The sequence below is a fragment of the Schistocerca cancellata genome, chromosome 7 (assembly GCF_023864275.1).
Source record: "Schistocerca cancellata isolate TAMUIC-IGC-003103 chromosome 7, iqSchCanc2.1, whole genome shotgun sequence".
NCBI lineage: Eukaryota > Metazoa > Arthropoda > Insecta > Orthoptera > Acrididae > Schistocerca > Schistocerca cancellata.
In genome coordinates, this window is record NC_064632.1 from 214,865,347 (window position 1) to 214,879,261 (window position 13,915).

The 13,915-nt window shown below is 43.3% G+C and overlaps 1 protein-coding gene across 1 annotated transcript in view; it reads right to left on the reverse strand.

Moving 5' to 3' along the window:
- The window catches only part of LOC126092705 (uncharacterized), a 710,832-nt gene that overhangs the window by 20,216 nt on the left and 676,701 nt on the right, over positions 1–13,915 (reverse strand). Inside the window, exon 4 of the mRNA XM_049908427.1 lies at positions 12,169–12,511. Coding sequence (XP_049764384.1) covers positions 12,169–12,511 — 343 coding nt within the window. The remainder of the gene's footprint in view (positions 1–12,168; positions 12,512–13,915) is intronic.

Genomic DNA, 13,915 nt, shown 5'->3' on the forward strand with positions numbered 1-13,915 from the left:
CCGAGTTGAGTCTCGGTACAGCACACAGGTTAAGATACGAGGCAGTTTCAACATTCTACAGCTTTATTCTTCAGGTCCACATATTTATACCCTACACCGCCACCCTGAAGACGAACGCTTTGCTCTCAGAGATAGACTAGTTTTTTAGTACTGCAGAATGTTTGATGCTGGAGGCACACGTTACCTCTGCTTGCACCGACTCATAACTATCAAACTGAAGTCCTCGAAGGTGTTATTTAACTTTCTGAAACATATCAAAATCGGATGGAGCCAAGTCGGGAGTGTTTGGAAGACGTTCGATGAGCCGCGCGGGATTAGCCGAGCGGTCTGGGGCGCTACAGTCATGGACTGTGCGGCTGGTTCCGGCGGAGGTTCGAGTCCTCCCTCGGGCATGGGTGTGTGTGTTTGTACTTATGATAATTTAGGTTAAGTAGTGTGTAAGCTTAGGGACTGATGACCTTGCCAGTTAAGTCCCATAAGATTTCACACACATTTGAACATTATTTTGAACGTTCGATGACAATGAACCCAAGGTGTCAAATTGTTTCAGATGTCGGCGCGCTCATCTGTTGTCTGGGATCGTCATCGATACCTGAGGTACTTTTAAGTTACTCAAAAATGTTGCACTTACAAAAGAAGTGCGTTCCTCAGGCTTATCACCAACCGAAATTGAATCTGAAATTTAGAAACAGCAAATTTTTTACTGGAATGTGACTCCTGAAAAAGGATGCTAGTCTAGCAAGGTGTGCAAGGGATCGTGAAATTCACTGTTCTGCGTTGTTCAGGTACTGACGCGGCAAACAGTTTTAAGCTGGAAGGTAACTCCAATAATGAATTACCCGTCCTTGCTTACACTTATTGGCACATCGACAATGAACATCACTACGAAACAGGTTTTCACCTAAAATGAACTTTAGAATTCAGCTTCTGTGATCTGTGATCTTCTGTGATCTTTCTCTCGTAAGGTGTATTGGAAATAATAGGCTCAACTGGAGATAAAACCCGGAAGTTTGGATTTGCAGCTCAGATCTACTTAGGTCGTCACCAAGATTCATGGAAGATGGTAATATTCCTATACGATTACTCAGGTCTGCTATACAAATATGATGAAAGGTAGCAGTCAATTTATGACCTCAAAAGGAAAAAAAAATGGTCTTTCGCTGTTTGCTGAGGGCGTTACTGCGTCGCTTCAAAGGGAGTACGATCGCGATCGAAGGAGATGACCGCGCAGTTCACTAAATGTTTGTCGTCAGTGGCGGATGAAGCGAAAGTTGGCGTCATAAGAAAGCAGAGGGAAAGATAAAGTACACAAGAAAAAGAGGCGGGGTAGTGATTTCCCCAGAGGAGCGAGCAATTCGGGTCGGCCGCCTCGGTAAGAACGCTGATTGCCCTCCGCCCAGAAATGATGGCTGTCCATTAGGGGCGCGCGGCCACCTGCCGTTCTGCGCCGTACCACCCGCCGTCATTGTTGCCGCTGCCTCCGCCAGTCCTTGTCCGTGAAATATAGGGCCTCATTGTTCATAACTACTGTAGCTCTGCCGCAGCGAGGCCGCGACGACTCGATAAGAAACCCGCTGCGCCTGCGGACGGGCCCGTCGTCAGATTGAAAATTATTTGTTTTGTGGGAAAAAAGTGCGCGTAGCAGGAGTACCCTTGCAGTTACAGCCGTGAGGACATTTGCTAGGATCTGTAAATGAGAATTTTTCGAGAGAAGGCGTTTGGGAAATGCGATTCTCTTCAGACACCGGAACGAGCGACGTTGCGCTGTGGCGAATGCAATGGGCTAGGAATGGCGGTTTTTGCTAAAACAACTGGTTTTCGGTTAGATCGTTTTTTCCTGCGACAGTTTAAGTGTTAAAAACACTCAAAATAACCAGTTTCAGAAATAACTGATTTTCAATTTTTTATTCCTATTACTTTGTGTAATAAACATAGAAATCGAAAAAAGTCTGAAAACTTTCCACTCTTTCAGTTCCAACATACATAAAACCACAAGATGTTAAATTAACTGAATCTAATTTTTTCAAATTCTGCTCAAAAATATTGTTGTAATCGGGGATCTATATTGGCATTATCAACAGTCAGTGCCAAAGAGTGAAAGCTGAAGCTGAATAGAATTAGAATTAAATATTAATGCTTTCAGCTGCTGATGAGCGTTTATATACATTAACGGGGACAGGTGAAAATGTGTGCCCCGAGCGGGACTCGAACCTGGGATCTCCTGTTTACATGGCAGACGCTCCATCCATCCGAGCCACCGAGGGCACAGAAGATAGTGCGACTGCAGGGACTATCTCACGCACCCCTCGCGCGAGACCCACATTCTCACCTTACATGTCCACATTCATAGTGTTCCTACCCAGCACACTTATTATTCGTGGAAGACATTCTTACCAAGTCCCGTAAAATTCGGGTAATATGTGTGCAGAAGAAGATCATGGCCGGTATTGCCAGAACTGTATACTTATCTGGATGTGGTGTCTGTTCCGAAAGAACAGACACCATACCCATTTAAGAAGTTGAATAAACCTGTTTTTGGTGTCCGTTTTCAAGGGCTACAAGCTGAGAAAGGCATAATATTATGTAGACGTAGCCAGCAGATCAGTTACCTCCTATTTCCATTGTATACCACGAAAGAACTGCTGTTAAGTTTTTGTTAATGGTATCATAATTTCCTTCCTGTTTTATTACTTCATAGAAATGACAGGCAAACGTTTAATCTTTTAAACCAAATGAAGCATTGTACTTCGTAAAAGTATCTCCCGACTAGGGTTGGTACCATTCCGCAAGACAGCGGATGCCCTGAAACGACAGCGAGAAACTAACTATAGACCAGGTGGAGGCGAGTTTTGCACACTGCACGTAGACGCGTACCTTAAGCCACGATACACGCCTTGTCACGGTCCGTCCGGCTCCCTCTCGTCGGAGGTTCGAGTCCTCCCTCGGGCATGGGTGTGTGTGTGTTGTCTATAGCGTAAGTTAGTTTAAGTTAGATTAAGTAGTGCGTTGGCTTAGGGACCGATGACCTCAGCAGTTCTGTCCCAGAAGACGTTACCACAAATTTCCAATTTTTCGTGTAGTTTTCCCTTTTTTTTCAGAGTTTCGAACATCTTACAACCATTTACATTGGCGAATGATTTTACCAGCTTGACAGATCCTATGAATGTGCCTCTGTTTCTCTTCAATCTTACTTTCATTGCCAACCGCAACGTCAGAACTGCCTCTCTGGTGCCATTAGCTTTCCTAAAGGCAAACTGGTCGTCATCTAACACATCCTCAGTTTTCTTTTCCATTCCTCTATATACTATTTTGTCAGGATCTCGGATGGATGAGTTGCTAAGCTGATTTTGCTATAATTCTCGCTCTTGTCATCTCTTGCAGTCTTCGGAATTGGGTGAATTATACTGTTCCGATAGTCAGATAGTATATCGTCAGACTCATACATTCTACACACTAATGTCATTACTCGTTTTGTTGCAACATCGCCTAGTGATTTCAAAAATTCCGATGGAACATTCTCTATCCCTTCTGCCTTATTCGATCTTATGTCTTCCAAATCTCTTTCATATTCTGATTCTAATACGGGAACCCCTATGTATTCCTTGTCGTCTCCTGTTGCTTATTCTATCACGTTATCAGACATGTCTTCCCCGGCAGGAAAGCTTTCAGTATGGCCTTTCCGGCTATCCACTCTATTCTTAGAATTTGGTAGTGGCATTCCCAACGGTCTCTTAATGTTACGGTTTTTTATTTAATTATACCGTAGGTTATTTAGATTTTCCTATATGCTGAATCGATCCATCCGACAATCACTTCTTTTTCGATTTCTTCAAATTTGTAACACGGCAATTTTGCGTTGTCTTCCCTGCGCTTCCTATTTATTTCGTTCCTAAGTGACTTCTATAGCTGTATTCCTGTATTTCCCTGAACATTTTTGTACTTCCTTCTTCGATCGGTCAGCTGAAGTATTTCATGTGGTATCCATTGTTTCTTTGCAGTTTCCTTCTATGTAGCTGTGTGTTCCTTTCGAAATTCCGTGATTGCCCTGTTTAGAGATGTCAATTATTCTTCAAATTTACTGTTTACTGAGCTATTCATTACCGCAGTGGCTATAGCCTCAGAGAACTTCAAAAGTATTTCTTCATTTCTTAGTACTTCCGTATCACATGTGTTTCCGCATCACACTTCTTTTAAAGTTCAGCCAACGTCATCATTACCAAACTGTGATCTGAGTCTACATCTGCTCCTGGATAAGCCTTACAATCCAATATCCGATTTCGGAATCTCTGCCTGATCATGGTGTAATCTAACTGAACTCTTTCGGTATCTCCCAGCCGTTTCCGGGTGTACCTTGTGATTCCTGAACACGGTATTCACTATTAATAATTGATATTTATTGCAGAAGTCAATTAGCCTTTATCCTCGCTCGTTTGTACTACCAAGCCTTCATTCTTTCCTGACCCTTTCTTCTACTCCCTCACCATAACCGCATCACAGTCCCCCATGACTATTAGATTTTCATCTCCCTTTATGTACAGAACTACCCGTTTCATATCCTCATAACTTCCCCTATGTCTTACTTTTTCTGCTTGCGACGTTGACATTTATATTGTTTTTGGTGTTGGTTTTCTGTCGATTCCGATGAGAATAACCCTATCACTTGTAAGTAGGCTGTTTAGGTTCTTATATTGGTAACGCCGCCGCCACGTAGCGCTCTCTGTATGAAAGGCACTGTCTGTGCTGTGTGCAGTCTGTAGCTAGTTTGCATTGTTGTCTGCCATTGTAGTGTTGGGCAGCGGCAGCTGGATGTGAACAGCGCGTAGCGTTGCGCAGTTGGAGGTGAGCCGCCAGCAGTGGTGGATGTGGGGAGAGAAATGGCGGAGATTTGAAATTTGTAAGACTGGATGGCATATATATTATGATTATTAAGGTAAATACATTGTTTGTTCTCTATTAAAATCGTTCATGTGCTAACTATGTCTATCAGTAGTTAGTGCCTTCAGTAGTTTGAATCTTTTATCTAGCTGGCAGTAGTGGCGCTCGCTGTATTGCAGTAGTTCGAGTAACGAAGATTTTTGGTGAGGTAAGTGATTTGTGAAAGGTACAGGTTAATGTTAGTCAGGGCCATTCCTTTGTAGGGATTTCTGAAAGTCAGATTGCGTTGCGCTAAAATATATTGTGTGTCAGTTTAAGCACAGTCCTGTATAAATGTTCAAAGGGGACGTTTCACACTGAACTGTTTCCACTAAATCAGTCTCTGTCCCACCTTCCCATTCATAACAAATGCTACCTGCGTTATACCATCTTCTGCTGCTGTTGATATTACCCTGTAAGCATATGACCGGAAGTCCTTGCCTTTTTGCCATTTCACTTCATTGACTACAGCTATGTCTAGATTGAGCCTTAGCATTTCCCTTTTCAAACCTTCTAGCTTTCCTACCACTTTGAAACTTCTGATATTCTACGCCCCCACTCGTAGAAAGTTATAATTTTGTTCATTTCTCAATTTTTTTCTCATAGTCATCTACCATTGGTCGATTCGAATTGGAGACTAGTTCATGAACTTCTGCCATTGGAGAGATCATCGTGACACTTTTTCAGTTACAGGCCACATGTTCTGTGGATACACACAGGGTCTTTAATTGCAGTAGCTTCCATCGCCTTCTGCATCTTCATGTGGTTAATCATTGCTGACTCTTTCGCCTTCAGGGACAGTTTCCCACCTTCTTTGACAATGCAATTGACTGAATGAGGATGCGTTATTATGTCGGAAGTCTTCGGGCACCGTTGCTGATGAATTTTTTTTTTTTAATTTAAGCGGTGGAGCAGTTGGAACCTTGGACTAAGGAAGTTTTGACTGCTAATCAAAAACGCTACCCTAGACCACTGGTTACTACACCGTTTCATGTGAGAAACGGGCAAGCTGAGTCTCGTAAGAACGATGGTTTCTGAAATCTTGCTGATTCATGGACAGAGGGTTCTCGGTTCCATGAAAATTTGTTATATTCGAACCGTGAATATGTTCAATTATTCTGCTGAAAATAATTGTTAGAGATATTGATCTTAATATTGCACATCCGTTCTTTTGCCCTTCTTTTACACATGAGTCATGTGGGCTTTTCTCCAGTCGCTCGGGATTTTCCGCTGAAGTGATGGATTTGCTATAAATGCAAGCAAAGTAAGGGGCCAATGCCGTACAGTACTCTTTGGAAAACCGAACTGGGATTTAAAAGTCACGATCCTCAACTGAAACCTCGCGGTCATACGTGTCAGGCTCCTAGTGGCACCCGATAAAACACGTGACGCTTTCGTCGACTAAAATCCTAAGTTATGTTAAGAGAAATGTTAAAGAGCTTTGCCATTTCGAAATGAATTCGGTTTTCTAACAAAGCAGCTTCTTCCACAACTCATAATAACTAAGACTGTTTTATTAATATCGAGGTCGTACTAAGAATGTGCCTGCCATTTATGACTATGAATACCAGTGGTAGAGGTTATTTTCAAAACAGATGTTTATTAAAACCAGAAAAGAAGCTCAACATTATGGCATAGTTGTGTGTTGAAAGAAATGTTTCAAGACTTCTTTTCGACTCTATAATAAATAGTATCATTAGTATGAAGTGTAGACGCAAACTAAACAACCAATAAGAATATTTGAAACTTCCATTTCAAGACTGAATATCAGGAATTATAGGTAAAATTGCATTATACTTAAGGTCTTTAGTGTAACATTATGCTCTGCGTATATTATATTTTTGCATTGTTTCACAAAGCTATTATTTTTATATGATCTCGGTTTCGGGTGGGAGGCCCCTTTTCCAGTAGACAACTGATTCCAACGATAGGAACCAAGCAGACAAATGTGAGCTTCTTAATCTATCATTTCTCGATTAAGGCTTTATCTGCTGCCTATTTCGACACAGTTATGTTTGAGTTGTACAGCGTTAAGCCATTCATTGGGCTAACATTTATTCTGAAAACATTCACTGTAATAGAGCTATTTGCAATGAACGTATTTGCGCGATTACCGGTTACCTATTTATGAATGAATGAAAGAAAGAAGGTTCCACTCCAATGTAGAACTTGCAGAATTATCTAACAGGCGAGAAAGTCCAGTTGAGTCTGCTCACTCAGTACTAGATACTTGGATATATGGCTCAAGGCAGGAGCTGCATGAGAATGATGAACCACTTTAACGCATTATACGGAAGATTTGGCGGCCGAAGATATCCTGCATAAGAAGTCACCCTCATTCTGCCAACAGCCTTGTCAAAGAGGGCGCAGAAGCGAGAAGACGTTCAGGGAACTCTCTTGTCCTTGGGGTGGGAAACTGCGCTGAAGACAGAAAACTCAACTTTAAATCAACGGCAATCGACCGACCTGGCATCTTCAAAGACTCGAGAGATATGGCAGCCTCCTAATAAGTTTCGTTATTGCTCAGATACTCGAATGGATAGAAAGCAAGACTCCTTGGAAATTACACGACGGATTTCGTCCGAATTTCCATAGCCGAACGAAGAGTGGGAATTGGTCAAATGGGGTATTAAATTGAGCAGGGTGAGTTCTAGACTTGAGAAGGACGATTTAACTGACTAGAAGTAATCAGGGTGAATAAAAAAGTGATTAGTGGGTTAAGGGAAAGGATTTTCTGAATTTTCATAGCCAAACGAAGAATGGTAACTAGACAAATGAGGTATGAAATTGACAAGTGCAAAGCCTAGTTTAGGAAAAAAAAGGATTGAAGTGCCCGAAAGTCACAAGGACAATTAAGAAAAACTCAGTTAGTGGTTTCAGGGAAAATAGAAATTTTTCACGAATTGCTGTTGCTACCTCAACAAGGCGTAGTGTGTACAAAACTTTCTTGTAAGTGTAACATTAGTGTAACATTTGCTTTCTAAAATTGCTGCCTTGCTATCAAGGACATTTGTAGAACAGGACTTTAGAACTACTAAAACCATTATCAAACTGTTCTTTGACAGTGAGAATGCAGGTCAAACATATCAATATCTGAAAGAGTTTTAGGAATTCTACTTTTCCACGATGTTGAAACATTAAAATAAACGTCAAATCACAGCTTGAACTTCCCGGATTTCTCTTGATTTATATACGCTTAGTAATAATAAAATACCGATCATCATTTAAATATATTATACTTTATGCTTTCTGGAAAAACATGTGAAAACAAGTAAAAAAAAGGACGAAACGGTTTGTGGAATGAATCATCTGTATGTTAGGAATAAAATAGATTAGAGAAACTTTTAAGGCGCCTTTGAATGATGCACGACATCATGTACAACTAATGAGGTACTATTGAAAATTTAGACTCTAATATTTAACTTAGAATCATAAAAAGTGTGAAGAGTCCTAGAGTATATTTTAATAATGGAAGATATATTGCCGAGAATGATGCCGTAGCTGCATAAATTTTTAAAATAACGGCTACGACTAAATGTGACTGAGATGGTTACAAGAAATATTTTAAAAATAAAAGATATTTGACTGATGGATTACGTAGACCGCGCTGTCTGCGGCTGTGGTCATATTATATTTCTATTACTCTGTGACAGAATGTGTGAAAATTTTTCGGTAGTTTCTCAGTTTAAATATTTTTTCAATAAAGAATCTTTGAAACATAGGAAAAGAGAACGCGTTTCGCCAAAAAGTAATGTCTTTCTTGCGAGTGCTGTCGCCATCACTGTTTTTGCTCAGCAACCTTTCCTGATAAGAAAGTGAATATAAAAAAAAGAAACTTGAACACTAAATCAGAACAGTTCGAATCGAACGCGGATTCTACTCAGTGCTTTTTCTGCATCGCTAACGTACAAGCGTCCCACCTCCTATGGTTCCTTGTTTACAATTTTATATATTTAAATACTTGATTTTGTACAGAAATGTCATCCACATTTTTACGTCTACGTTTGATGTGAAATTTTCGGGGGTACAGGGACATATTTGTGAAGCTATGACGTATTTCTTTGATCTGCAGCAACAGATGTAAAAAAGCTCAACACTACCTTAGTCTGAAAACAGTTCACCAGTGAATCGTATAAATACAAGAAAAAGGCATGCGTGTGATGGAAGTGGTGGTACGTCTTTTGTGATTGCTGTTGACAACATTGTTCTTATGAGCAGAAAAGATTAATAGGAAAATGGAATAAAACTGGAACCTTCGATCACACAGCGGTTGGAAACGGTATCGAATTTTACTCAGTTTTGTCCTTAAGTCATCTGAGGATCTTAGCTGTCACTGTTAATGATTTGCATAACAACGGTAGCTTAGCTGGTAATATATTTAAACGCTTGACTCCGTACGGCAACAGTATCTCAAGGCCACACAACTGTCTGCACAGTCTACACAATGTACTTCCGCTCTATAAAATTCTAAGTTGAACATTGAATTTTAATTCTCAATCGGCACCTCATTTGCTATAAGTGAATTCGAGCCTCATTCAAAGGTGCGACGAATGCTTCTCTAACATGATTTCACATAAGATTTAACCATTTTTTGAATTTATTATAGTCTACTTAAGATTAATGCACAGACCTTTAGTGTCTTTTGTTGAATTAAAAAAGATCAGCTATACGCGTGGATACGATGTCCTGTATACAATTATGCAGTACATACACATATATACCGTGCATATATACACAAACGCAGTGAAAGAAAAGCCCTAGAGGTTTAAGGTCTGTCGGCAGCTTTCAACTGGCTAGCAGTGGTTGAACCGAAGCTACGTGACTGAAATCTATAATCTGTACAGGGTGATTCCGTGATGATGTTCCAAACATTCAGGGATGGTGGACAAAGGTACATGTATGTATTTGAGGTAAGGTACCATCGTCCATAAATGACAAAGTCTAAAGCTATAAACGAAAATAGTTTTGATACCTTTGATAACGGAGTATACGTACCGATTTATCAGAGAGATTCTACACCCGTTTCTAGAACTTGAAGACGGATGTGGTTATAAGATGTTGGATTTCCATCTCACAACTGATAGAGGTTTCGTGACCACCAGCATCATAAATTCCATGAAATATGGGTACCAAGATCCGATCGTTGTTCACGGCCATCACCTTCGCCTGAAATAGCCCCATTGATTTCTTCTTGTGGATGTGGAACCATGTAAAAAGTCTTGTTCACGTGACGCCAGCAGAGACTGAACAGGATCTCCTGGCAAGAATTCTCGCTACATACGACCCTGTTCAAGCGACAATCAGTTTATTACAACGGGTATGACAGAACGATGCTGTGCCTGTATTGACGCTGGGTGACAAAATTCTGAACAACTCGTAAATGTACCAGTTTGTGAAATATGTGTGGCTAAATAGAATTCATTATTACCATACCATAGACTTACGACCCTTAAATGAATGCTTGATTTCTGTTCTTCAGAACATGTCCGAAACAACACTCTCTGAATCCATAGCTGTGATAAATACTATCCAAGGTGGAGGTGAAGAGGGGAGAAAGGAAAGGGACTGATGATATCTGCTGCATCTTATGTAGAATCAGTGGCGAAGATTGAAATTGTGTTTGTGACCAGTACTTGAACCTGGGATCTCCTGTTCGCTGGGCAGTGCGCCACCAGGATACAATGTTCATCGCAAATGCGCAGACTACCTCGGCATGCTTCTCACACTCCCACATATCGCTGCCGATTATCCACAGTTCTCGTCCGTGTCCTCCGTGCTCCCTAATTTTAGATTCCTGCTGGATGTCGGACCAAAATGTTTGTCTACACTGATGTGTATGCACAGCTCTCATCGACGCATATGAGTTACATTAACGCGTGGTGTCTGTTGTTTTGGACAACCACCTGTGGGGATACACATTTACGTTCGACCTGCAGCGGGAAGGGAATCTAAAGTTAGAGACCATAGAGATTATGGATGGAGAGAAAGTGGTGGCGGTAGATGGAATTGTGAGTAGGAAGAGGAGCTGGCCGAGATAATACGCGCCTCTGCTATTAACACTATTTCCAGGTGGCACTGTGGCTAATGCAACTTCCTAGTAAGCAGGACATTCCGCGTTCGAGACCCTTCCCGCCACACATTTTTAGTCATCGACCGTGATTCTGTATTGAGTCTTGACGCAACTGCCGATATTATTGATACCTTCCCTTTCTGTTCTGTCCACCTTCAGTTTACATAAAATGTACCACAGCTGCAAGTACCAAGTGGTGTCTGTTATTTTGGACATGTCCGGAAGAACAGACACCACGGATTCATTTAATTGATACATTTGATGGGCTACGAATCCCCAACCATAATAGCGGACACACGAACGTCAGACCTCCAGTGGTAATCTAAAAGTAGCGAACTCTGAGGATATAGGTAGGGACTGTGGATAAGTGTGGCAGTAGGTCGGAGTGGAATTGGCCGCTCGTCGAGATGGTGCGCACCTTTGAGATTAACTCTGTGTCCGGGTGGCGCACTGCCTAGTAAGTCGGAGATCACGGTTCGAGTCCCAGTCCAGCACAACTGTCTCTTGTGATTGCACATAAAGCCCCGGTGTACTCGATGTTATCAATTCCTTCCTTTCCTTCTTCTTTCCTTACCATTTCCTTCTCACCTTCACTTTACATAACATTAAGATGTTTAGTCTCCCTGACATCAAATTACGTGCCCCATCACTAGTGCATCAACAGAGGAAATTATCTGAGCTTACTGGGGTATTCAGCGGCAATTCTGTAAATCCTTAACAGGGGTCGGATATTGGTTCAAATGGCTCTAAGCACTATGGGACAACATCTGGTATCATCAGTCAGACTTAGAACTATTTAAACCTAACTAACACAAGGATATCACACACATCCATGCTCGAGGCACGATTCGAACCTGCGACCGCAGCAGCCGCGTGGTTCCGGACTGAAGCGCCTAGAACCGTTCGGCCATGGGAAGTTGGGAGCCTTAGCATGAGTGCTGGGTGAGGCGAAGGCGCGTTTGGCGCGTTTCCTGAGTGGGGCCCCTTACCTCAAACTGATACATTTACCCTCCATCATCATCTCTGAAAGTTTGTGACATCATCACGGAATCACCCTAGGTTCTGCTCAACAGATGTGTTGACAGAGAACCGTGAGCAGCATCCACGTCAGGACCGTTATTCCACTGTGCGCGCTGCAGTATAGCGAGAGTAGAGCCGGCCGGCTGGTGGCGCCTACTACCTACCCGTGGCGGAGGACTCGCGCGTGCCCAGGACGGAGGCGAGCCGCGGCCGCTCCTCGTCGATGACGCGCAGCGCCTGCTGGCGGTAGAGGCCGAACAGCGCGCCGCGGCACGCCAGCCGCAGCTTGCCGCCGCGGAACGCGTCGCTGCCCACGTCCATCTCCAGGCCGATCACCGTGACGTAGCGCGTCTGCTGCTGCGGCTGCTGCTGCTGCTGCTGCTGCTGGGGGGCGCCACCCGCCACGGACGCGGGCTGCACGCCGCCCCCACCGCTGCCAGATGCAGAGCCGGGGGCCGCCGCGGCGGAAGTCCGCACCTCGTGCCGCTCCAGGAACGTCTCGTTTATCTGCCGACACACAGACACCAACAGTCATCAGCGAGCGAGCTCTCTCTACAGAATGTAGTACAGTTAGGCACTTCCGCTGTTGTCACGCATTCGCTGCACAGATATACACTACTGGACATTAAAATTGCTACACCAAGAAGAAATGCAGATGATAAACAAGAAGTCATTGGACAAATATATTATACTAGAACTGACATGTAATTTCATTTTCACGCAATTTGGGTGCATAGATCCTGAGAAATCAGTACCCAGAACAACCATCTCTGGCCGTATTAACGGCCTTGATACGCCTGCGCATTGAGTCAAACAGAGCTTGGACGGTGTGTACAGGTACGGCTGCACATGAAGCTTCAACACAATAACACAGTCCATCAAGAGTAGTGACGCGTGACGACCTAGTTCCTTGGCCACCATTGAGCAGTCGTTTCCAGTTGGTGTTAGATCTGGAGAATGTGCTGGCCAGGGCAGCAGTCGAACATTTTCTGTGTCCAGAAAGTTCCGTACAGGACCTGCAAAATGCAGTCGTGCATTATCCTGCTGAAATGTAGGGTTTCGCAGGAATCGAATGAAGGGTAGAGCCACGGGTCGTAACACATCTGAAATGTAACGTCCACTGTTCAAAGTGCCGTCAATGCGAACAAGAGGTGACCGAGACGTGTAACCAGTGGCACCCTATACCATCACGCCGGGCGATACGCCAGTATGGCGATGACGAGTACACGCTTCCAATGTGCGTTCACCGCGATGTCGCCAAACACGGATGCGACCATCGTGATGCTGTAAACAGAACCTGGATTCATCCGAAGAAATGAAGTTTTGCCATTCGTGCACCCAGGTTCGTCGTTGAGTACACCATCGCCGGCGCTCCTGTCTGTGATGCTGCGTCAAGGGTAACCGCAGCAGTGGTCTCCGAGCTGATAGTCCATGCTGCTGCAAACGTCGTCGAACTGTTCGTGCAGATGGTTGTTGTCCTGTTGACTCGGGAATCGAGACGTGGCTGCACGATCCGTTACAGCCATGCGGATAAGATGCCTTTCATCTCGACTGCTAGTGATACGAGGCCGTTGTGATGCAGCACGGCGTTCCGTATTACCCTCCTGAGCCTACCGATTCCATTTTCTGCTAACAGTCATTGGATCTCGACCAACGCGAGTAGCAATGTCGCGATGTGATAAACCGCAATCGCGATAGGCTACAATCCGACCTTTATCATAGTCGGAAACTTGATATTACGCATTTATCCTCCTTACACGAGGCATTACAACAGCGTTTCACCAGGCGACGGTCGTCAACTGCTGTTTGTTTATGAGAAATCGGTTGGAAACTGTCCTCATGTCAGCACGTTCTTGGTGTCGCCACCGGCGCCAACCTTGTGTGAATGCTCTGAAAAGCTAATCATTTTCA